This window comes from Lithobates pipiens, unplaced genomic scaffold (assembly GCF_037356315.1).
Source record: "Lithobates pipiens isolate NorthernLeopardFrog02 unplaced genomic scaffold, aLitPip1_a1.2 Scaffold_18, whole genome shotgun sequence".
NCBI lineage: Eukaryota > Metazoa > Chordata > Amphibia > Anura > Ranidae > Lithobates > Lithobates pipiens.
This window is the reverse complement of record NW_027507758.1, coordinates 126028680-126052355: the sequence shown is the minus strand read 5'-3', so window position 1 is coordinate 126052355 and position 23676 is coordinate 126028680. Positions and strand designations below refer to the sequence as shown.

The following is a 23676-nucleotide window of genomic DNA, read 5'->3' as shown; positions in this document are numbered from 1 at the left end:
TATTGAATTAGACAAATGTGAAGGGAAGAAATATTGTTTGGTAATTATAGACGCCCTGACTAAATGGGTGGAGATATTCCCGACAGGAAGTGCAGATGCAAATCCAAAGCATTACTAAGAGATATTATTCCTAGATTTGGAATCCCTGAAAGGATTTACAGCGATAATGGACCCATTTTTGTAAATAAAACTATACAACATTTGACAGAAGTGATGGGTATCCAAATAAAAACCATTGCGCCTACCACCCCCAATCAGCTGGATTGGTGGAGAGACACAATGGAATCTTAAAAAATAAGCTGAGAAAAGCTATGGAAGAAACTGGTAAAAATTGGATGTACTGCTTACCATTGGCGGTGACTAGTATGCATATTACACCCACAAAAGAAGGTTTGAGCCCATTTGAAATAATATATGGAAGGCCATATAGAACACCCTTATTGCCAAATGAAACACCAGCTGAAGAATCTGAACATACTCTATCAGAATATATGTCTAATCTGTTGAAACAGACAGGGCTGGTGCAAGGATTTTTGACACCCTAGGCGAAACCTCATTTTGCCGCCACCCTTGGCTCCACCCCTGACTCCACCCCCTTTGCCCTGCTTATGTAATCCCCACCTTTTTAATGACCGCTACTATTTTGCATGCAACACTTTGCTAGACCAGCTAAATTTTACAGTTTTGCCCCAAACCAGGTTTTGGATCAAATAATTCAAAACAAATTTTTGCGCCCATCAAATACAGACTCACCAGCACCCATCAATGCCACTTTACCAGCGTCCATCACATACAGACTCACCAGTGCCCATCAATGCCGCTTCACCAGCATCCGTCAAATACCATATCACCTGCGCCAATGAAATACAGACTCACCAGTGCCCACCAATGCCACTTCACCAGCGCCCATCAAATACAGACTCACCAGCGCCCATCAATGCCACTTCACCAGCACCCATCAAATACCATGTCACCAGCGCCCATCAAATACAGACTCACCAGCGCCCACCAAATACAGACGGATCAGCGCCCATCAATGCCGCTTCACCAGCGCCCGTCAAATACCATGTCACCAGCGCCCATGATCCAATAGAGACTCAGCAGTGCCCATAAAATACAGACTCGGGGGGGGGGGGGGCATTTTAGCAGATCAGTCAATATATAATACATATACACTCACACACATTTTAAAATGACATTTCATATACAATCTCATTAAGAGAGAAAGCAACAGTTTTTACTTATTCCACCAGTGACACCTGTTTCTCACTGCCACCCACTCTGCTGTGTTGTCTGTGTACAGTGTACCTGCTGCTTCTGTTCTGTGTCCTGTGGTGCCTCTTCCTGTTACAGCCAGCCCAGGCTGCACCTGTCCCAAAGCCCGGAGAGCTGCCGCCAGGCACCATGCAGCCATGCATCCCATTATGCTTGCATCCTCCATCCATCCATGATCCATACTCCGTTCCAGGTGCACGCGGGGGGGGCGGGGCCGGGGGAACTGTGTTGCTGGAGTCTGGAGAGTGGCCTCGGCGAGATGAGTTATGATGTCATGTGACAGACTGAGACTGACAGACAGTCAGAGAGCGGAGGGGGAGTGGGGGGGGGGGGTGGAGGGCGCTACTGCTGCCTGACACAGTGACACACACAGAGCGCGCCCAGGGGTTTACTGGCTGGCTCGCTGCAGAGCAGAGAGGGGGGATGTCTGTGTGGAATGTAATGTGTGTTTACATCAGCGGAACGGAGGGGGGGCGGGGGGGGTTGGTGGCGGCGCTGCTTGACATGGCAGGATATTTACAAGGACAGTGCACTGTGCAGGAGTACAATAACCAGCGGCTGGGCGCCCTAGGCGGTTGCCTAGTCCGCCTAGTGGTAGCACCGGCCCTGGAAACAGAAGCAAATTAATGAAGTCTGTTCTATTCCAGAAGGTCCAATCCAAGGAGAAGAGAAAATCCATATTGGAGACTGGGTCCTGGTAAAAATAATAAAGAGAAAGCATTGGCACTCACCTAAGTGGGAGGGACCGTATCAAGTTCTTCTCATCACTCCCACGGCTATAAGGATAGCAGAGAGGTCTACCTGGATTCACCAGTCCCATTGTAAAAAGGTTTTACAGGCAGAGTAGGGCCAGTTGGCTACAAGAGGTCCAGAAAATCCAGCTAAGGGAGGTCTCACACAAGGTGGGACTTGTCTCAAACCTGTGAAGTCTCCCTCCCCTTCCAACTCCCCTATCCTATCCGCTGGAACTCTGTAGCTGGTTAGGATGAAAGGGACAGTAATTATCCTTGGGTTACTGGTGACTCTAGGAGGCATCCATAAGAGGGGGTAGGCGCTACGGAAGAGTAGAGGAACCTTTGGATTGGGAAAGAACAGGAAAAGCATTAAATCTAACCTTTATAGAGGGAATAACTAGCACTATACTGGTAGACTTCTGTCAGATTGCAGATTGTGGGGATACTACTGGGGCTAGAGGACTTCTATGGGCAGATAAATAGATCTGCTGGCTCTGGAATAGGGCAGGATGTCAAGCATGGGATCAGGCCCTGTGGACTACAGCACATCAAGATTGGGGGTATAATCAACCAGAGGCTAAAAAGAGTGGAATAAAGGAGAGACTCGTAATCACAAAAGCGGCCAACTCTCCCTGCACAAATAGTAAGAACTGTAACCAACTATTAATAACATTAAAGGAGCAGAGGAAGGAAGATCAGCGGTTGTATTCCATGGGAGCATGGGTGTCAGGAACTGACCCCTCAGGAACATTTTTCCTTGAGGTATTACCACCTAATAAAACTAGACAACAGGAAAAGGTAGACTCAGAAGGGAAAGAAGAAGGCCATACTAAAATAGAAGTTCTGAGTAAAACTATAAGATTCACTAACCTAACAATAGAAGATGCCATAGCTTTGGAGACGGGCTACCAAGAAAAAAAATGAGTGGTTAGAATGGTTGAGGTACACGGTTAAAACTCTGAAAAAGGAAAACTGTTTAGTTTGTGCAGGAGTCAGACCACATTTAGCAACAGTTCCTTTTCCTCTAGATCACAATACAGATCCAGAAGGTTTAAAATGTATGTTGCAATTGTATAATAAGAGCTATAAACCTGAAACAAATTCTACTTGTCACACATTTCACATCCAGCAGTTACCGCTTATCTGGGCAACTTTACTTGTTTTGCACTCCCAGGGAACCGTAGCGCGGTGGATCTTGGGTCACTACCCGATGACTACTGTGTGGAGAGGATTAACACGGACAACGGTGACTGGGTTGAACATGACATTCAGAGAGCTGATGTCTGGTGGATGTGTGGGGATAAGAAACTGCAAGCTAGACTACCGGCCAATGTCCAGGGGGATTGCGCTATGGTCCAGCTGGCTATGCCCCTAAGAATCCTGTCAGAATACCCGTGGACTAAGAGTCACCGACAGTATCGTAGGGACACCTCTCCCTTGGGGTCATTTGACTCTCAGATCTACATAGATGAGATTGGGGTTCCTCGCGGGGTGCCGGATGAGTTTAAAGCCAGGAATCAGGTGACAGCTGGGTTTGAGGCTCTTCTCTGGTGGGTGACTATAAATAAAAATGTTGACTGGATTAATTATATATATATAACCAACAACGATTTGTAAACTATACTAGAGATGCTGTGAAGGGCCTAGCAGAACAGTTAGCCCCCACATCTCTAATGGCCTGGCAGAACCGAATGGCTTTAGATATGGTCCTAGCTGAAAGAGGAGGGGTATGCAAAATGTTTGGTAGCATGTGTTGTACCTTTATCCCTAACAATACAGCTCCTGGAGGGACAGTGACCAGAGCCTTGGAAGGACTGACTGTGCTATCGAATGAATTGGCGAAAAACTCAGGTATTAATGATCCATTCACAACCTGGCTTGAAGGATGGTTCGGTAAATGGACTGGATTTATCACATCATGTTTGATCTCAATCGCTGTGGCTTTGGCTGTTTTGGTCACTTGCGGATGCTGCTGCATTCCCTGTATTCGAGGACTTTCACAAAAACTCATTGAAACTGCAGTCTCAAGAACAATGTATCAAACCATCTCTACCTCTGAAGAGACCTATGTGGACATTGAAGCTCAACTTAATGACATACAGTCCGAAAGTGTATAACACAGGGACTATCATCGAAATGTGTTGAGATAAAATAGTCACACAAAGAGGAGGGAATGTTAGAAAAGTTTTAAATGTTTATTCTGTGACTATTAGAAAAACAATATTCCTGAGATCCTGAGACTGATTTTTAAAAACTTACTTCTGAGCACATTATTGTATTAACTTGTTGTATTGTTTTGTCTTAATTAACTCCATAGTAAGTTGTAGGATGATTAGATTTAACTAAATATGATAGCCTAAGAATGTACAGGAAACATGAATATCAAAATAAAGTACCATTGCGTACCATGACACGTTATTTATGTTTCCTCAGCCAATAGAAGCATAGAGGTGGTATTCTTGTAGGAATAAGGGGGGGGGGGGGGGAGACACATTCTTTTGGGAGACATTTTTCTTCAGCTTCTGTCCTGTTGTGGGCCACATCAGAAATAAATTGTCTGCTTCTCAATACATCTGGAGTTTTGACTGATCACAAGAGAAGATTCCTAACAACAAGTACGTTTTCCCCTTCACTGACAGGCACCGTTGAGGTAGTACTGATGGGCACCAATAAGGTGGAACCGATGGGCACCAAGGTGGCACAGATACGCAACACTGATGGGCATTACTGATTGGCAGGCATTAGTGATGGGCACTTATTGGCATCCCTGGTGGTGCTGAGGGAGTCCCTGGTGGTTAAATTGGGGGGGGGGCACTCTCTTCTACTCGCGTCTGTCTGATTGGACATAGCTAATCAAGTGGTAAAGAGTTTCATAGTTTCATAGTTAGTAAGGTTGAATAAAGACACCAGTCCATCTAGTTCAACCTGAGTGTCTACAATTGTCCCTATCCCTGTACTTTACACACTCACATTGATCCCTACCCACAATCCAAGGTCCCCGTTCATATACTAGGGCCAATTTTGGACAGATGCCAATTAACCTACCTGCATGTCTTTGGTTTGTGGGAGGAAACCGGAGTACCCGGAGGAAACCCACGCAGGCACAGGGAGAACATGCAAACTCCAGGCAGGCAGTGTCGTGGTTGGGATTCGAACCAGCGACCCTTCTTACTGCTAGGTGAGAGTGCTAACCACTACACCACTGTGCCGCCCTCGGTCAGAGACTCTTTACCTAGATCGGATTTGGGCGTGCTCTGGCTCGTTATCCTGATCATGTCATAGGACGTCTGATCAGGATAACGAAACCACTTTGCCAACGTCATTTTGCTACATGGCAGGTGGCAAGTGGTTAAATTAAGTGACTTGTTATTTAACACAGTTGCTGTACTTACTGGATAGATTAGTAACTCATTGAATACTTTCATGTGCTGTCCGTTTTTTGTTTTTTTTTCCAGGTCAACCTCTTGTTGACTGCATTAAAACATATAAGCGGCAAAAAAAAAAAAAAAAAAGAGAACATAAAAACTCACATTTAAATGATAAAACCATTTAACATTTTCCTTCCACTTTGTGTTGGTCTATCACATAAAATCCACAAAAAAAAAAAAAAAAATGCATTTATGTTTTTGGTTGTAACATGACAAAATGTGAAAAATGTCAAGGGGTATGAATACTTTTTCAAGGCACGTGTGAATATAAAATATATTTGCCTTTTTCTTAGTTGGCCCACTTACGTTTGTCCCCCCCCCCCCCCCAAATATGAAAGCTGGAGACTCCGCTGGATAAATGCAGAGAGAATAGATGTAGTCATTCACAAATCTGTCTTTACTCCCTGCTGAGAAGAGAGGTGACCAGGAGTTACCTCTTCTTATAATCTCCTTGTTTTACAAGGGGAGCAGGTATAAGGGAGGGGCAAGAAATAACTCAGTACGGCAGCATCCAATTCAGGTATGACACTGTCGCAGATAATGACAAAACTGAAATAAAAAAAATATGTTTAAAAGTATAAAAGTTCACCTACATGGAAAAATATAATAAATGCACATATTTTTGAGGAAAAAAAAAAAAAAAAGTGCATTCATATTTTTTTCCAACAGTGGCCTGGAAAGCATTGCACTCATGATCAGTAGTAGATCATGGGTGCAATGTGGGCACCTGCAGACTTGTACTCTGGAATTCAGCCCATACCTTTGTTCAGGTTTTCTGTTTGTAAACTGGAGGACATGTCAATGAACTATCAGACCGCTCATTAGTGCCCCTTCAGTCCATTAAAACTACAATCCTGTCAGGTGTGGTGGTATATTTTTAACTTTTTAAAAAGTGACAGCAGGGGTGGGGAGAAGATCCCTTCTGTCATGGGGTGGGGGGGGGGGGAGGGGAGAGGCAGCAGGTGCTGGAACATGTTACAGGTTCTGAAGCTTAACTTATCCCTTTAAATGCCTGTGTCACTCCTCAAAGAATGTTAAATCAAATCTGCAAATGTTAGATTAGTGGCTAGAAGCTCATAAATTCCTACTACACAATAAACTGCAGTAGCAGAAAACAGGTGAACTTACTGTAATTTTGAATAATATTTAACAGATACAGTATTCATGTGTGAAACTATTTTAAGGCAAATTAGTTTATGCTCCTTTTACAGGAAGTCAGTCTGATCAGTAGGGGATCTGTGAGCTGATCCTCTACTGATCGGAGTCAAACAGGACAGATGTCACATCCATGTCTGCTCAGTTTATGCAGAGGGGACACGGTAGGGTGCCCACGTGTCCCGGATTGCCCGGGACAATCCCGCAATTAGGAGGTCTGTCCCGGGTTCCTTCATTCCGGGACAATACAGAATGAAATTGACAGAGCGAGCAAACCCAGCCATAGCGCTGGCGCTCGCTCCGCCTCCAACTCCACCTAAGACTCTGGCCATTGTGACCTCACAGGCGCAATTCACTCTGCCCATCATGCAAAGCGGAGGAGAAGTTAACTCTCTCCTCCTCTGCGCCGAATGCTCTCGACCATGCCAGATGAGGCAGCCTCAAAGAAACCAATCCACCGGCACTGCAGTCTGGGTTAGGATCTCCATGGACACTGAACAGCGATCAGGAAAAAAGGTAAAAAGCGCCCTCCCCCAGCACATTTCCGTCTCCTGCCCCTCTACTAGCACAAGTGGAAGTGGGGGGTGTCTGTACTGAGGGTGGGGGTCTGTATTTAGTGGGGGATCTATACTTAGTGTAGGGGGTCTGTATTGAGGGAGGGATCTATACTTAGTGTGGGGGGGTCTGTACACTTAGTGGAGAGGGGGTTCATACTGAGGGAGTGGGGTCTATATATAGTGGAGAGGGGGGTCCGTACTGAGGGAGGGGGGTCTATACATACTGGAGAATGGTGTCTGTACTAAGGGAGGGGGGTCTATTATTACAATGGAATAGTAGAAATCCATTTCAAGCATGGTGTTGGGATGATATAAGTGATGATATAGGCAGGGTGTTGCTGTTGGGATGATATAAGTGCTAAAACCAGTCAGTCATTCACCTGACAATCACTCGCTGCTGAAATCCCATCAACCTCGAGACTACATTCAACACCGTTGTAAACAGACTCTGGGAAGCAGTCCTTTTCCTTACTGGACCTAATCGAACCCACAGATAGGTGGGTGTAAATGAACTTGTGCCTGTCCATAGGGCTCCATGGACCTGATCAGAATGCTTGTGTGAGAGGGGCCTTAGAATTCAGTTATTGAGATAGATTTTACTTAAAGTGGGAGTTCCACCCCAAAAAAAAAAAAAATTATAAATAATTTATTAAATTGTGCATAAAATTAAAAAAAAATATATATATTTTTTTTTTTTTTTTTTTTTTTTTTACTCACCTCTAAATGCCTGTTGCTAGGGGGTCCCTTGTAGTCTGCCTCCTTCGGACGACTGGGCTCCTGATGTCACTTCCCTTGGCACAGGAAGGGAGATTGCCTCTCCCTCGTCAATCATCTGGGACACGTGAATGGTCTCAGATGATTGCACAGCCACTCACGGCGCGGCTCACGCATGTGCAGTGGGTGCCTGGCTGTGAAGCCACAGCCGGGCGCCCACAGTTAAAATGTCGGCACCGCCGAGCGGAGGGGGAGACGAGCGGGGCTTTGATCCCCCGCGTTGCTGGACCCTGGGATAGGTAAGCGTCCGATTATTAAAAGTCAGCAGCTGCAGTATTTGTAGCTGCCAACTTTAAAGAGGAACTGCAGTCTGCTCACATAAATTTCTAATAAAAACATATTTGCCATTCTGAAGCTTCCCTCTAACCGCTTTGCATATTATTTTATATATACTCACACCTCCCAACTTTTGAACTTCAGAATGAGGGACAAATGAGGGAGCATGTGAGCTGCGGCGTGCGTAACGGCAAAATGTGGATGGGTCTAAAGGGAGTAGTTAAACAGCTTTCTCACCAATGCCTCCACTCTAGCTTTCTCAGAAATAAACCCCCCCCCCCCCCCCCATTTCTCGAGATAGAGATAGAGGCAGTGGGTTTGACCACCTGTGCTCCAGCTCTGGGGCACCTCCCCTGCTTCCAGAGAGAAGATTCTGGAGGAGGGGCTAGGCCTGGAACTGGAGTGGCAGGCAGCTCATGTGGGATCCCTGACCAATCCCCAATTGTTATTGACAGGGGGCGTGCCTCCTATATAAGCTAAGGTGATTTGTGAAGGTGAGGAATAGAATGCTAGGCAGCAGCAGGAGGAGATCCCCATCTTAGGGGGTGTACCGATCGCAGGAGGAGGCCCGAGGAGAGCTGTGAGGGAACTTTGCCTCTACACGGTCATTGGCAATGTCTTTGTCACCACACAGTTGGTGGCTGAGAACTCCTGGAGCAGAGGGGCAGGTGAAGCTGTCGGAAAAGCAAGGTGCGGTCAAGTTCCTCATCAAGGACTCAGGGCTGTGGAAGGTCGGTGAGTGTTACCACAGTGGAGGGCTGGAGGTGCCAGGAAGTCTGTGAGGGAACTCTGCTTTTACACGGTCATTAGCAGAGTCGAGACTGTGGGGATCTGTGTCAAATCGATGTGGCCTGAGGGCACAGGATTTGCAAGTTGGGCTGCCTGGGAACAGTAGTCCAACATCTAAGTCGTGCCTTTAAAACTACTAGGCCTCCAGGGAGAGGTTCTGCAGGCCTCAGGCCTAGTAGCAGCGAACAATAAGAGCCGGTAGAGGGGCTTATTCAGAGTGGGTCCCTATTACCCAATAGAAGAAGATATGACATTCTTTAATCCAGTAACTACAAGTTTGTGCAGGAGGAAACCAGTGTGGGTAGAAGGAACCAAGTTTGTGTAGTAGGAGTGACAGTCTGCATGGTGATGCAGGAGGAGATTTACATTAAATGTTCATGCACATCTAATCTTCTGGCTCCGACATTGTGCTTAAATTATAAATATGATGGCAATGACAAATCCTATGGGCATCCCATATTCCTAATCCCTATCCAAGTTGTACCCCTCCAATAAAACTGTTCATAGTCTCTGGAAGTGACGTATGAAGTCTGGTAGTGGGGTGGATTGTTTGTTACTAGCTGCAACACCATGGCTACACTGGCAAACTCTCATGAGAGTGAGCTGTGTATGATGTCATAAGCCTAGGCTTTTTTCCAGACAAGAAACAGGAAGTGGGTTGTATAAGGTATTTACTCACAGAAAAATAAATGCTTTACTATCCAAACTTAAAAAAACAAGGGTAGAAGCTGTAAAAGATTGAACATTGAAAAAAAAAAAAAGACTGAAGTTCCACTTTAACCGCTTGCCAACCAACTGTAACATACTGCAGCAACATGACACGGCTGCGCGAATCGCTGCTATGTTACGTCGGTAACATAGACGGCCACTAGGGGATGCGTGTGTGCCCCCTGCTCGCTCCCCGAGCCGATGCTAGTGCCCGGTGGTCTCGATCACCACCAGGCTCCCGCGATTGCTCGGGGCACACGGAGAACCCGGAACTGTGTGTGTAAACACACAGTTTCCAGTTCTCTGAGGGGAGAACTGACAGATTGCTGTTCATACTGCGTTTGAACAGACAATCTGTTAGTTTCCCTGCACAGCCCCATCCCACCTTCAGTTGGAACACACTAGGACACACATTAACCCCTTCACTGCCCCCTAGTTTTAACCCCATTCACTGCCAGTGACATTTAATCGCACTGATCGCTGTATTAATGCCAATGGTCCCAAAAATGTGTCAAAATTGTCCGATGTGTCCGCCATAATGTCGCAGTCATGACAAAAAAAGAAATAAATAATATATAAAATTGCTGATCGCCGCCATTACTAGTAAAAAAAAAAAAATAAATAATAAAAATGCCATAAAACTATCCCCTATTTTGTAGAAGCTATAACTTTTGCGCAAACCAATCAATATACGCTTATTGTGATTTTATTTTATTTTTTTAACCAAAAATATGTACAAGAATATGTATCGGCCTAAACTGAGGAAAAAAAAAATAAAAAAAATGTATATATAAATTTGGGGATATTTATTATAGCAAAAATTAATGTGTTTTTTTTTTCAAAATTGTCGCTCTTTTTTAGTTTATAGCGCGGAAATAAATAAATAAAATAAAAACGCAGAGATGATCAAATACAATTTTGTTTGGGAGCCAAGTCGCATGACCACGCAATTGTCAGTTAAAGCGACGCAGTGCCGAATCGCAAAAAGTGTTCTGGTCTTTGGCCAGCCAAATGGTCCGGAAGAATTTACCCCCTTCCTGACCAGAGCATTTTTTGCGATACGGCACTGCGTCGCTTTAACTGACAATTGTGCGGTCATGCGACGTGGCTACCAAACAAAATTTACATCCTTTTTTTCCCACAAATAGAGATTTCTTTTGGTGGTATATGATCACCCCTGTGTTTTTAATTTTTTTTGCGCTATAAACAAAAAAAGACAATTTTGAAAAAAAACGCATTATTTTTTACTTTTTGCTATAATAAATATCCCCCAAAAATATATTAAAAAAAAACTTTTTTTTTGATACGTATTCTTCTACATATTTTTGGTAAAAAAAATAAAATAAAAATAAACCGCAATAAGCGATTATTGATTGGTTTGCGCAAAAGTTATAGCGTTTACAAAATAGGGGATAGTTTTATGGCATTTTTAAAAAAAATAATTAAATGGCGGCGATCAGCAATTTTTTTTTCATGGCTGCGACATTATGGCAGACACATCAGACATTTTTGACACATTTTTGGGAAATCCCTGGTGTTCCTGCAGGTCCCTCTGCTTTCCTATCAAAAACTGACCAAACTAAGCAGGAGAGCGCAGCGTGATCGGCTCTATAGCTATGCTGGGAGATTAGCATACTCTCCTCTAATGATGAGAGAGAGTGTGAGAGTCAGAGTGTACTTTGGACAGTATAAAAGGAGGCACAATTATATTTCCATTTTAAAATCATGGTGCTTCATCAAAAACGGAAAATAAAATCTTATCACATTGTGCTTCAAAAACTATCAACAAACAAATCCTAGTAAAAAATTTGTGCAGCGAGTATTACAGCAGTCTACAAACGCACGTTATCAATAAACTATTCCAGAAACCCTCTAGTATTGCCTTTATATTTATTTAATTTTATGTGGATTGGTATCATTTTTTTAGCTTTAGAGCTCATTCACACCAAAAGCCCATGCCATGGACGCAAGTCTGTGCAGGTAGCTTAGATTCACATGTATGGGGGGTGCAGGACTGCATGTAAATCACATGCTTTCCCACAGAAAAAATAAAATGAAAAACCCACACCTGGGGGACCCTTCAATCCTTAAATGGCACCCATACCCACTCTGGAGATCACAGCGCATTGCTCCATGCTGGGAAATGCGTAACACTATGCGGTTTCTCTGCGCTTACAATTTTTTTTCGAAAAGGTGACGGGACCTTTCCCCTGTGTTTCCAGCAGGTACAGCAAGGGGTAACCGCAATAGTGGGAGCCAAGTCTAAGGCTGGGTTCACACTGCTGCGGTGTATGAGATAGGATGTGATTCGCACCGCACTGCAGTGCAAATCACATGCGATCTCTGTGCGATGCGATTTCAGCCATACAGATAGTATGGCTGAATTCGCATTGCATCCGGCCCAAACTCATACAGGACCCTTTTTTTGGTCCGCAGCAGAATCGGATTGCATGGGTGTTCCTGTCCAAGTTTGCAGATCGCACTGCGATTTGCGAACTGATTTGAGGTGTCATTTACTTTTAACTGACACTCCCAGCAGTTCGCATAGGGCAGTGTGAACTGTGCCAGGAGGCATGCGATGCAGGAACCCGCAGTAGATTCGCAGCATTCCCGCATCGCAGCAGTGTGAACCCAGCCTTAAGGAAGTGGTGATGAGATGTTGCAAATAGGGTCGCCACCTCATTCCTTTAAAACCCAACACATATTAATTACACAGGTTCTGTGACTGATTAGGGTGATAATTAAACTCACTTGGTGCCTTATCTGCATTAACCGTTTCCTGACCGCCTCACGCAGATATACTAAAGGCCGAAGGGCATGTACAGGCAGATTAACGTACCTGTACTTTGCCCTTTAAGAGGTGGCTTGCGCGCGCGGAGCTCCTTGAGCGGGATCGTGGGTCCCGCGGACTCGATGCCCGCGAGTATACCCGAGATCGTATCGTGGTGAGGAAGAACGGGGAGATGCTAATGTAAACAAGCATCTCCCCATTCTGCCTAATGACACTGTCGCTGATCACAGCTCCCTGTAATCGGGAGCGGTGATCAGTGCCTCCCCCCCCCCACAGTTAGAATCACTCCCTAGGACACACACCCTACAGCGCCACCTAATGGTTAACCTCTTCACTGCCAGTGACATTTTTACAGTAATCAATGCAATTTTTAGCATTGATCGCTGTATTAATGCCAATGGTCCCAGAAATGTGTAAAAATTGTCAGATGTGACCGCCATAATGTCGCAGTCACGATAAAATTCGCTGATCGCCGCCATTACTGGTAAAAAAAAAAAAAAAATGCCATAAAACTATCCCCTATTTTGTAGATGCTGTAACATTTGCAAAACGGTTATTGCTATTTTTTTTTTAATCAAATATATGTAGAAGAATATGTATTGGACTAAACTGAGGAAAAAATATGTTTTTTTTTTATATATTTTTGGGGGAGATTCTAGCAAAAAATAATGCGTTTTTTTCAAAATTGTTGCTATTATTTTTTTGTTTATAGTGCAAAAAATAAAAACCGCAGAGGTGATAAAATGCCACCAAAAGAAAGCTCTATTTGTGTGGAAAAAAGGATGTCAATTTTGTTTGGGTGCCACTTCGTATGACCGTGCAATTGTCAGTTAAAGCGACGCAGTGCCGAATTGCAAAAAGTGCTCTGGTCTTGGCCAGCAAAATGGCCCGGGGCTTAAGTGGTTAAATTAGCCTCAGAACCTGTGTAATTCATATATGTTTGGGTTTAAAGGGATGAGGTGGCAACCCTAGTTGCAAATGATGTGCCGCATTGTTTACGTTTTACAACTTTATTGAAACGACACTTCTTTTACCACAATAGTCAATACATCACAATATGCTGCACTGGGGGGGGGGGAGTAGAGGAAGTAGTGCATGTCCTACTTTTTTCAATACACACCACAGTCGAGTAAATTGAGCTTATGGGACTGAAGGCAAATTTCCTGCTCTATGTATTGAAACTGTGTTGGGTGAGGCGGTCTAGAGCAGTCCAATGCATATAGTGTGAACAGGGCTGCGTTAATGTTTAACATCATTAACTGAAAATAAACATTTGTTGGTCATTCTGAGCATGCAGGAAAGTGCAATAAGTACATGAGACTATAAAGAATATCAAAAGAAAACTCGTAGGTTCATTTGTGTACAAGGTACAAAAGTGCAGCTTGACAGTATATATTTACTTGTATTAACTTAACACCGTCAATCACCAGTACTATAAATACAACATATATGTAATAAATACATATTTTCTTGCAAGATTAATACTTACCCACTCAAGTATCATAAGAAGGTCTGGAAAAGTAGTAAATGTTTTCAATCCTGTTGGCAACGGAGAGATGTCCCCATACACAGGTGCTGCAGTAGTGGATGCCATTGTGTCTACTCTACTAGCCTGTGAGTTTGAACTGAAGGAGATAGAATACGTTAAAAAGTGCTATAGGTGAGAAGCTAATTATTCAAGTCTTTCCACACCTTGAAGGGGTGGTTAGCCAACCTCACCACTCCCTTAGCAATTCAGTTCCCTTAATGAGTGTACTTGGATTGTAGAGGAACAATAGCCTGGAAATACAAGAATTTCTAGATCTGTATTAAATTCCTGACCGCTGTTCTGCTCAACAGTACAGAGACTGTGGCAAACTGCACCTATATAGTATATTAAATTATACCGTATCACTTTTTTAAAGAAATTAAAGCACTCAAAATGTAAAAACATTGCCATCATTTATAGTTTTAACTATAACCTACACGCGATGCTTTGTCAGTTTCGAACGCCGGGAAAGTTACAGATGAACCAATCAGCTGATCCCTGAAAGCAGACATTCAGACCATTTGTTCCTCTTGTCTAAGCAGGATATGTAGAGCTGAAGGGAACATACACATTCCAGTTTTTGTGAGTGGACTTTCTGGATGCAGAAGGACAAAGTGCTGGAACAAGGTCAACTAGAGCTTAGGGGGAAGATGGGAAACTGCACCCAGTACCCCATGACCTGCCCCCCCACCCCTCCTCCTTGTAGGATGGAGGCCAAAAGTGGTGAGTGCCAAAGAGTTTGTACTGTTTGTGGTAAACCAAAAAATAGCGGCAACCGAAGTGTCACTGCAGGGAAAAAATGTCCCTGAGTCAGCGGTGTCCCTGAAATAAAATAAAGTCTCTGCGTTAGTGGTGTCTCCAGAAGGAAAAAATGTCCTTGAGTTGGTGGTGTCACTGGAAGGAAAAATGTCCCTGCGTTAGTGGTGTCATTGAAAAGAAAAACAATCCCTACATCAGTGGCATCACTGAAAGAAACACCATTGCAAAGCCAATCCCCATCCCCAGTACAGAACTCTGCACTCAACCCTTACCCTTTCCCTCCTCACCACAAAGCTCACCTCCCCTTTAGTACAGATCATCTCCTCCTCCACCCAGTACACAGAGTTCCCCCCTGCTCCCTCTCCCCAAGACACAGGGCTCCCCCTCCTCCTTCTTCCCTGGTACACAGGACTCCCTCCTCCTCCCTGTACACATAACTCCCCCCTCTCCCCCAGTAAACATAGCTCCCCCTCCTCCTTTTCCACCAAGATGCAGGGCTCCCCCTCTTCCCTCTTCCTCCTTTTCCCTGTACACATAGCTCTCCTCCTCTCCATCTCCCCTCAGTGCACAGAGCCCCCCTCCTTGTCAGGGAAATGGCAATAGGAAAACTGGCAATAATTATTGCCAGTACTGGTAATGGGCACATATGCAATGGCACTAATTGGCAGATGTGTGTGTGCGCAATAGGCGCACAACGTGACAGATGCGGCCACTTACTGGCCTATATGAGACTACTGCTGAGCCTATCACATTGCTGGATTGTCATCAGCCTTCCTGTGCCCTGGAGCCCCTGTGCATATTCTGTTGGATTTCCTGTTGTAACCCCAGCTTGCTCCTGACCTGTCTGATCTACTCTCCTGGTTTTGATACCCTGGCTTGCTTTACCGACTTCGCTACTGTCTCCAGTGTTTGATCCCAGCCTGTATCACGGACTTTGCTACCATTACCTATCCCTGGCTTGCCTTCATGTATTTGACCTTGGCTAAATCCTGTTTCTGCTACCTGCCTCTTCCTCCTGACAGATGCACTGTGTTTGGCCCCTGGCCTGGCTTTCACTGCTGTCTTTTGCATGCACCATTGCCAAGTACTACTGAGGTTACCTAAGAGACTTTGGTCCAGTAGTGTATCCTGTCTCATCCGAAATACTTCAGGTGACCACTCTGCTCTCCTGTATCGATCTGGCAACCTGTACTACTTTGTGCACTACACCTTCTGTACCATCTTCAGGGGTGTACTGCACTTAGCCACAAGGGGAGCCCTCTCGGAACTTCAGCTTTCAATCAGGTACGTGACACTTCTCCTAGTACAGAGCTCCCACCTGATCTGTCTCTCCCCGAGTACACAGATCCCCCTCCTCCCTTACTCTCCTCCCTCTCCCCCCCCCCCCCCCCCCAGTACACAGAGCACTCCCTCCTCCCCCTTCCCCTAGCACATGTACCAAGGTCTCTGGGCCTCCTTCAGTCTAAAGAGAACCTCCAGGGCCAGAGATAGATGGAGTCTTCTGCACACAGTGGGTTGTGAGGCATAGTGGGTGCAAGATGGATAAAGTTATTGGGCGCCAGACAATTCTTGAATGCAAAAGAGATGTTTATATCTCTTACAAACTTTTAGTCACTCCCACGCCACTGCATGATAGATTGAAGGGGGATAGCCTATGGAGAGGCAGGCCAATGAGAAGGGAGTTGCAATAGTCAAGGCAAGAGATAATAAGGGGTAATAAGGGAGTGAATGAGGAATGAGGAGATTGGTGGTTTCATTTGTTAAAAAGGGGCACATTTTTAGAGATGTTATGTAGGTGAATTCTACAAACTTTTGACAACGATTGGACTTGAGGCTGAAATGACAAGTCAGAGTCTAGGATTACACCTAGTACCCTGGCGTGAGGGGAGGGGCATTGTTGATTTTGATGGAAAAGTCTTGGAGGGGGGCAAGGGCGGGGGGGGGATATTAATAGCTCAGTTTTAGAGAGATTTAGTTTAAGGACGTGGTGCAACATCCATGCTGATATGTCAGTTAGTAAGTTAGTAATGCGAGAGGAGACTGAAGGATTGAGATGAAGAGTAGATATATAGATTTGGGTGTCATCGGCATATAAGGGGTATTGGAAGCCATGGGCGGTTATCAAGTGACCAGGGGAGGAGGTGTAGATAGGGAAGAGAAGGGGTCCAAGACTAGAGCCCTGGGGGACCCCCACAGAAAGGGGCAATGGAGGGGAGGAGACAGAGTTGTAGGTGTCACTGAAGGAGCGCTGTGATAGATAGGCAGAGAACCAGGATAGAGCAGAATCTCGGAGGCCAAGTGAATGTAGTTTATTGAGAAGGAACGGGTGGTAAACAGTATTAAAAGCCACAGAGAGGTAAGTAGTAGGAGTATGGAGTACTGGCTTTTGGTTTTAGCAGTTAGTAAATCGCTAGTGAGTTTTAGTAAGGCAGTTTCTGTTGTGCTGCGAGTGAAAGCCAGACTGTAAGGGGTCAAGAAGGTTATTTTCACAGAGGTAGGAGCTAAGGCGGTTGTAGACTAAGCGTTTTAGAAGTTTAGAGGTGAATGGGAGCAATGAGATGGGTCTTAAGTTGTTTAGGTTGGTGGGGTCCAGTGAGGGCTTTTTAAGTATGGGAGTGATCTGCGCATGGTTTAGAGGGGAGGGGAGGGGAAGGTGCCACTAGAGAGGGGGAGATTGAAGATGTGAGTGAGGGAGCATAGGATAGAAGAAGAGGGTAACCATAGTAGTTGTGAGGGAACAGGATCCAAGGGACAATTGGTTATGTGGGCATCTGAAAAAAGTTTTGTAACCTCTTTAGTAGTAGCCAATTCAAAAGAGGAGAGTGTTAAATGTACTGTTAGGCAAGGTATGTTGGTTGAGGAAGATGTACGCAAGGCATAATGTGCCTTAAACTCAATCAATTGTCTTGAAACTTTGCACAGCCTAAGATGTCAACTTCCCAAACCTATCCAAGAGGTTTCATGCAATTCGGTTTTCCACAAGGCAAACTAGGGACATTAAGCTTGTTTTTTGGGGAGCTTAATGTGGCTTAACATACAAAAAAGAGCTAAAATGTTGAGCATTTTCCCCAAAACTTCCCCCAAACTTCCCCAAACAATGCTCATTGTGTAGGAAAACCAGAGACGCTGGATGGCTACTGTAGGTACCTGTTACTGGAAAAGACCTAAGGAGCATGTCTAGTGTCTCTCCTACTGAAGCTCATATGTCTATCCCTATTCAGCTGTTGCTCTAATACCCAGTGCCAGGCTGTGCTCCTATTGATTCTGCACTGTGAAATACTGAAAGGGACTGTTGAGTCTGAAGTTCTGTTCTAATCTAATTTTGCCATGGATGTTCTCAGCCCTATACCTTCTCTGTCAGTTATTGAGTTCTCCAATAAAGCATTCAAAAATGTACTTTAACCAGTTCCCGACCGGCGCACGCCAATGTACGTTGGCAGAATGGCATGGGCAGGCATATTGGCGTACAGGTACGTCCATTTTAATATGCCGCCCTGCCATCACGTGCATGCCGCCGGCGGCACGCTCATGTGCCGGTGGGAAAACCCTGTGAGTCCAGTCGCTGGTCCCGCGGACTCGATCGCTGCGGGGATACCCGTGATCGTCTCACGGGGCGGCTGAACGGGGAGATGCCATTGTAAACAACATCTCCCCGTTTTGCCTAGCAACAAGTGACGCTGATCTCTGCTCCATGTGATTGCAGCAGAGATCAATGTTCACTAACACAAAGCCCAGCCCCCACAGTTAGTAACACGCCCCTAGGAACACTTAACCCTTACACTTCCATCCCCTGGTTAACCCCTTCACTGCCAGTGTCATTTACACAGGAATCACTGCATTTGTATAGCACTGATTGCTGTATAAATGACAGTGGTCCCAAAAATGTGTCAAAAATGTCCGATGTGTCTGCCATAATGTCACAGTCACAAGAAAAATCGCTGATTGCCCCAATTACTAGTAAAAAAAATTATTAATAAAAAATGGGGAAAAAAGTTTTTTTATATATTTTCGGGGGATATTTATTAGAGCAAAACGTAAACAATAATGCGTTTTTTCAAAATTGTCGCTCTATTTTTGTTTATAGCGCAAAAAAAAACGCAGGGGTGATCAAGTACCACCAAAAGAAAGCTCTATTTGTGGGAAAAAAAGGACGTCAATTTTATTTGGGAGCCATGTCGCACGACCGTGCAATTGTCAGTTAAAGCGACACAGTGCCAAATCGCAAAAAGTGGTCTGGTCTTAAGCCAGCAAAATGGTCCAGTTTGAAAGTGGTTAAATGACTGGCACCAAACTTTTCTTTGACCGCACAGCCCTTCACTGGCCTAGGATCTGCCCAAGATCAAAATGTCAGCCTTCCCTGCCTTTGGGTGTCCATACTATGCCTCTGGGGGTCAGGGGGTGTTGTACTTGTTTTTTTTTGGGGGGGGGGGGTTAATGTGGCTTAATGTACAAAAGAGAACTTGGATGTTATCCAATTTCCCCAAAATTCACACAATAGAAGACTGTATCTGTGTCAGCATATTCATAAAAATCTCAGGTTGTTTGGTAAAACACACCAAAGGTTATTCACATTTAACAATTTTATTATATCTCTGAAATATTTAATTGGAATAGCTTAAAGAGTAAGTTCACCTTTACAGAAAATCTGTAAGGTGAACTTACACTGGATTCCCTCCCAATATCCCCGGGTACCTGCTGACCTGGAGCCCCGCAGTCACCCGCTGTGACATATCGGGTCGCAGCTTCACTGGTCAGAGGATTTGAAATCCCTCTGGCTTGATCTCCTAAACATACCATGTAAATGTATTTATAGGAGGCATTCTAATTGGTTGGTGCCATAACATGTATGGCGCTGACCAATCAGTACCCGCCTAGCCCATCTTATCAGTGCCGGATAAGAGGAGAGAAAGCGATGGGGATTTCAAATCCCTGGATCGGTAAAGTAGTGACCTGATGTGTCACAGTGGGTGATCACGGGACTCCAGGTTAGCAGGACCGGGGGGGGGGGGGGGGGGTTGGTGTAAGTTCACCTTACAGATTTTCTGTGAAGGTGAACTTATACTTTAATGGAAAAGGAGCTCTATGTGTAATAAAGTGCCTAAATTGGAGATTAATCGTTAAGAATCTAAATCGCAATCTTTTCCCCTTCCCGATCTTCAAGACAGCATGTCACAATTCTTTCTAACAAGTGCAGAGAGTTCTCACAGCTAGAAAAAAAAATCCAGGCAGCCTGCCAAGTTTTATCACAACACCATGAATAAATTATTTTATCAAAGGAAAGAAATCTGGCGTGTAAATGAGCGAAGTTTAACCATTTAAAGACCAAACCCTTTCTGACATTTGTTGCTTACAAGTAAAAATCATTATGGCACATTTGAAGTAAAACACATACGCAAGTATTTCTTCAAACAAAAAAAAACCTTTATTTAGGTGTCAAACAACTAAAAAGAGGGAGGCAGCGCTGGAGAAATTTGTTAATTTGGCGAAGGCAGACATGAACTAATTCTACATTAGATTGGTGGCCTGAGGAGTACATATCTCAGGGAGAGAAGTCTGGTCCAGAAGTCCTAGAGATCAGGAAAAGCAGATGCCATCTATGTCCCCAGGATGTGGTTCTTCAAGAGGCTGCATTTTCTGTCACACCAGACTGAACCCAGGCCATCACTCTCTTGTCTTCCTTAGGCACTTCCCGCCAGGCTTCTTTCCAGGCTGTGGCTGGGCTCCTGTAGTTGGGGCAGGAGGAGGAGGAGGGCGATGGTCGACCTCCTGGCTGCCACTTGCCACAGCCTCCCCCTGGCTGAGGTCTTCCTGTGTATGAAAATGGGACATAGTTTTAGTTTTTTGCTCATCAATCACACCATTTTGTGCTCATGACTGTTGCAAATTGAATGTTAACAAATAGAACAGACTATCATTCTGAGCCCAGCATTTTTCCTTCTTGTACCAATCATTTTTGGTCACTACTGTCTATTGAGATGTAAACCACTTTGTTAAATCACAACTTACGAATCAATAATAACATCTAGTTAACATCACTATACCTGTCTCAAGCTGGGCCCCTCCACATGTTGTTGCCTGGAAGGCCCAGGTTGGACATCGGAAGCCTCAGCTGGGGGTGAAGGAAGCCTTGAAGGAAGACTGGAGAGTGGTGGCCTGGGTTCCCCCTGGTCTGCCAGAAAATGCAGCCTCTTGTAGTACAACATCCTGGGTATATAAATGGCATCTGGATCTCCTGATCAAGCACTTTCTCCTGCGCTGCCTTCCTCTTTCTTGGGTCCTTAGAAAGGGGGGTTTTCATTTGCCACAGGCAGGGCAGCTCCCTGAGCATATCAATAATCATTTCTAGAAAATGAGGTTCCTTGAAGGGATCCATCGTGTCTGCAAGACACAACACAAGACAAAACCTAATAATTTCAGGCTAAACTCTCTATAATCTTGTGCCAATATAGGCCTCAATCTAGAAGCAGTATAGGCTAGTGATGTACCAAGTTAAAATTGTACCTTTGTTTGAACGATCTGAGTTTCAGTTCCTCCTTCCTCTACTCACAGATCCTACGTATGACACACGCATGTTGCGTTTTATATACAGTGCGCATGCGTGAAACTCCGCTGCCCCTGACGTTCTTTCTAGACTATTCCCCGCCCCTTCACTTTCGGCGCAGGGGGGGAGAGCACATGGCGGAGAGAACGCAGGTGCGCAATCAGAGTTCCACTAACGAGGAGGAGGGAGAGGAAAGCCCGGAGTCTGAAACGTCCCGATCCTGGAACAGAAGATTTAAGGCCTCAAATATGTCTTTTGGAGAGATGTTGGAGATGGTGGACATATTGAAGAGGACCAACTATGATGGGAAGTATGGACCTTACCCAAACCCAAATATCAGAAAGGCCAAGATCATGACTAAAGTTGTGACGAGTCTTCAGAAGAATTTTGGGGTACGACGATCCAAGGATCAACTGAGAAAACACTGGCCAGACCTGAAACTGAGGGAGCACGATCAGTACAGAAGGATCAAGCGTGTTCTTCAAAAAAGTAAATAGTTGTCGTGTGTTCATATGATTATTCTTGCTTGCATACTGCTCCATGTGCTTTGATTTCATGTTGTGCAGTTTAAAATGGCCACTTTCAAGTTCATGGTTTCAATCGTTCGTAAGAAACATCGTTCTGCAGGTAAGTATTGTCATGGTTATGCATTAGAGTTGTTCTCCTTACCTGTCTGCATGTGTTCATTTCTAGAGACCAGCCAAGCTTCACCTGACTGCTTTTATTTCCTTCCTCTGGAATGGCTCCACCCTAGCCCCTATCAGACTACACTATATTAACCTTTGCACTGCTAGCCTATCCTGCTGATCAACCTTTGTGTATTAGCTTCCTGTTTCCTGTCGTGTGCTCTGCTTCTGATTTCCGTTACCGACCTTGGCGTGTTCTGACCATCCCTGCTTGCCTGTGACCCTGACCTATTGGCGTGTACCCGACTATTCTGTTCTGCTTGTGGCCCCGACCTTGGCTTTGTCCCTCACCATCCCTATCCTCCTGTTACCTACTGTGGGTGTGAGCTGGGGGACCCTGGGGGTCGTGACCTGGAGCCAGTTGCAGCCAAGACCATCTTCACCACTCGAAGCTCTGGTGAACACCAGCTGGCTCTTAGACTCCGCGCCCCGGGGAATCTTACGCTCTTACCCCAGTGGGATCTGTCCCCCATCTGCAGCCGTCAGCCGTAGGGTCCACAGCCTTGCGGTGCATCCCCAACCCTACGGTGTGCACCTGTCACCTGGGCTCTAGGTGACCTGACAAGTATTCCAGCTTAAGAAAGTGTCCACAATAATGTTCTCACCTTTGAACTCGGCCAAAAAACACAATTGTACCAGACTTCCAAGCAATGTTTCATATTCCTATTTCTGCCCTCTGTGTGCTAAGTATTCCTTTTTTACATTCTCATAGGGGAGAGAAGACTCGGGAAGTCTGAGGACACCAGGGACCCCACCCCTCCCAAAGAAGGCAAAATTCCAACACCAGAAGCAGAGGAGCAGAAGGAGGAGGAGGAAGAAGAAGAGATCGTTGAAGTTGGACAAATTGTCACCACAACAGGTGAGTGTCGGAGACCACAGCTTCTGGTAAGCTCATCAATGTATGTCGGCATATTTATAATACATGATGTGTTTTTTTGCTTTTTTTTTGTAGGTGATGTGGAAGAAGAATCACATTTTACCAGTGAAAGTTCCCAGATCCTGATTGGGGAGATAATGGGGTGCAATTGGGATTTAGAAAATATACAGCAAAACATCAATGATGTTCAAAATAAACTGAAGAACATCATTGATCTTTTGGGGAGAGTGTGAAACACCCCAAACTAGCTAGGGTTTTCTTTTTTTGTTTTGAAACAACAACTTTTGTAGTTTACAAAAAGCCAAATTTGGAAGATGCACAGAGTGTGCCAACATGCGCTATCTCCCATCATGGGGGATCAATGTACGTGTTTTGTGGAAAGTGCCTGAGTTGAAGGGGTTGCAGCCCCAAAACATCTACATTGATCCCCCATGATGGGAGATAGCACATGTTGACACACTGTGAGCATCTTCCAAATTTGGCTTTTCCAGGGGTGACACCCCATGTTATGAAGGCAATATCAGCCCAGTTTGTACATACTCATGTCTGATATTGTCTTCACTTTTCAAAGTTGAACTTTGTAAGTTCCTGTGTTCTGTATGTTACGCTTTGATACATGCCTGTTTACACAAAAACACCAAGTTACCCAAAAATGACCTTAAATAATGTTTTTGATACACCCAATATGTTGGTTTGTTGTAAAACCCCTTTCTAAACGCACATGTGAGTGTGCTTTAATTAAAAAGTTAAATTATCAACAATGTGTGGCTTCCTTTTTCAATGCGCAAAATCAGTATT

At 44.8% G+C, this 23676-nt stretch overlaps 1 protein-coding gene across 1 annotated transcript in view; it reads right to left on the bottom strand.

Moving 5' to 3' along the window:
* Positions 1-14142, bottom strand: part of LOC143987406 (myelin and lymphocyte protein-like) — a 92975-nt gene extending 78833 nt beyond the window's left edge. Inside the window, exon 1 of the mRNA XM_077486093.1 lies at positions 13977-14142. Within this exon, the coding sequence (XP_077342219.1) occupies positions 13977-14081 (105 nt within the window). The 5' untranslated portion in view covers positions 14082-14142. The remainder of the gene's footprint in view (positions 1-13976) is intronic.
* Between the last annotated feature and the right edge of the window lie 9534 nt (positions 14143-23676).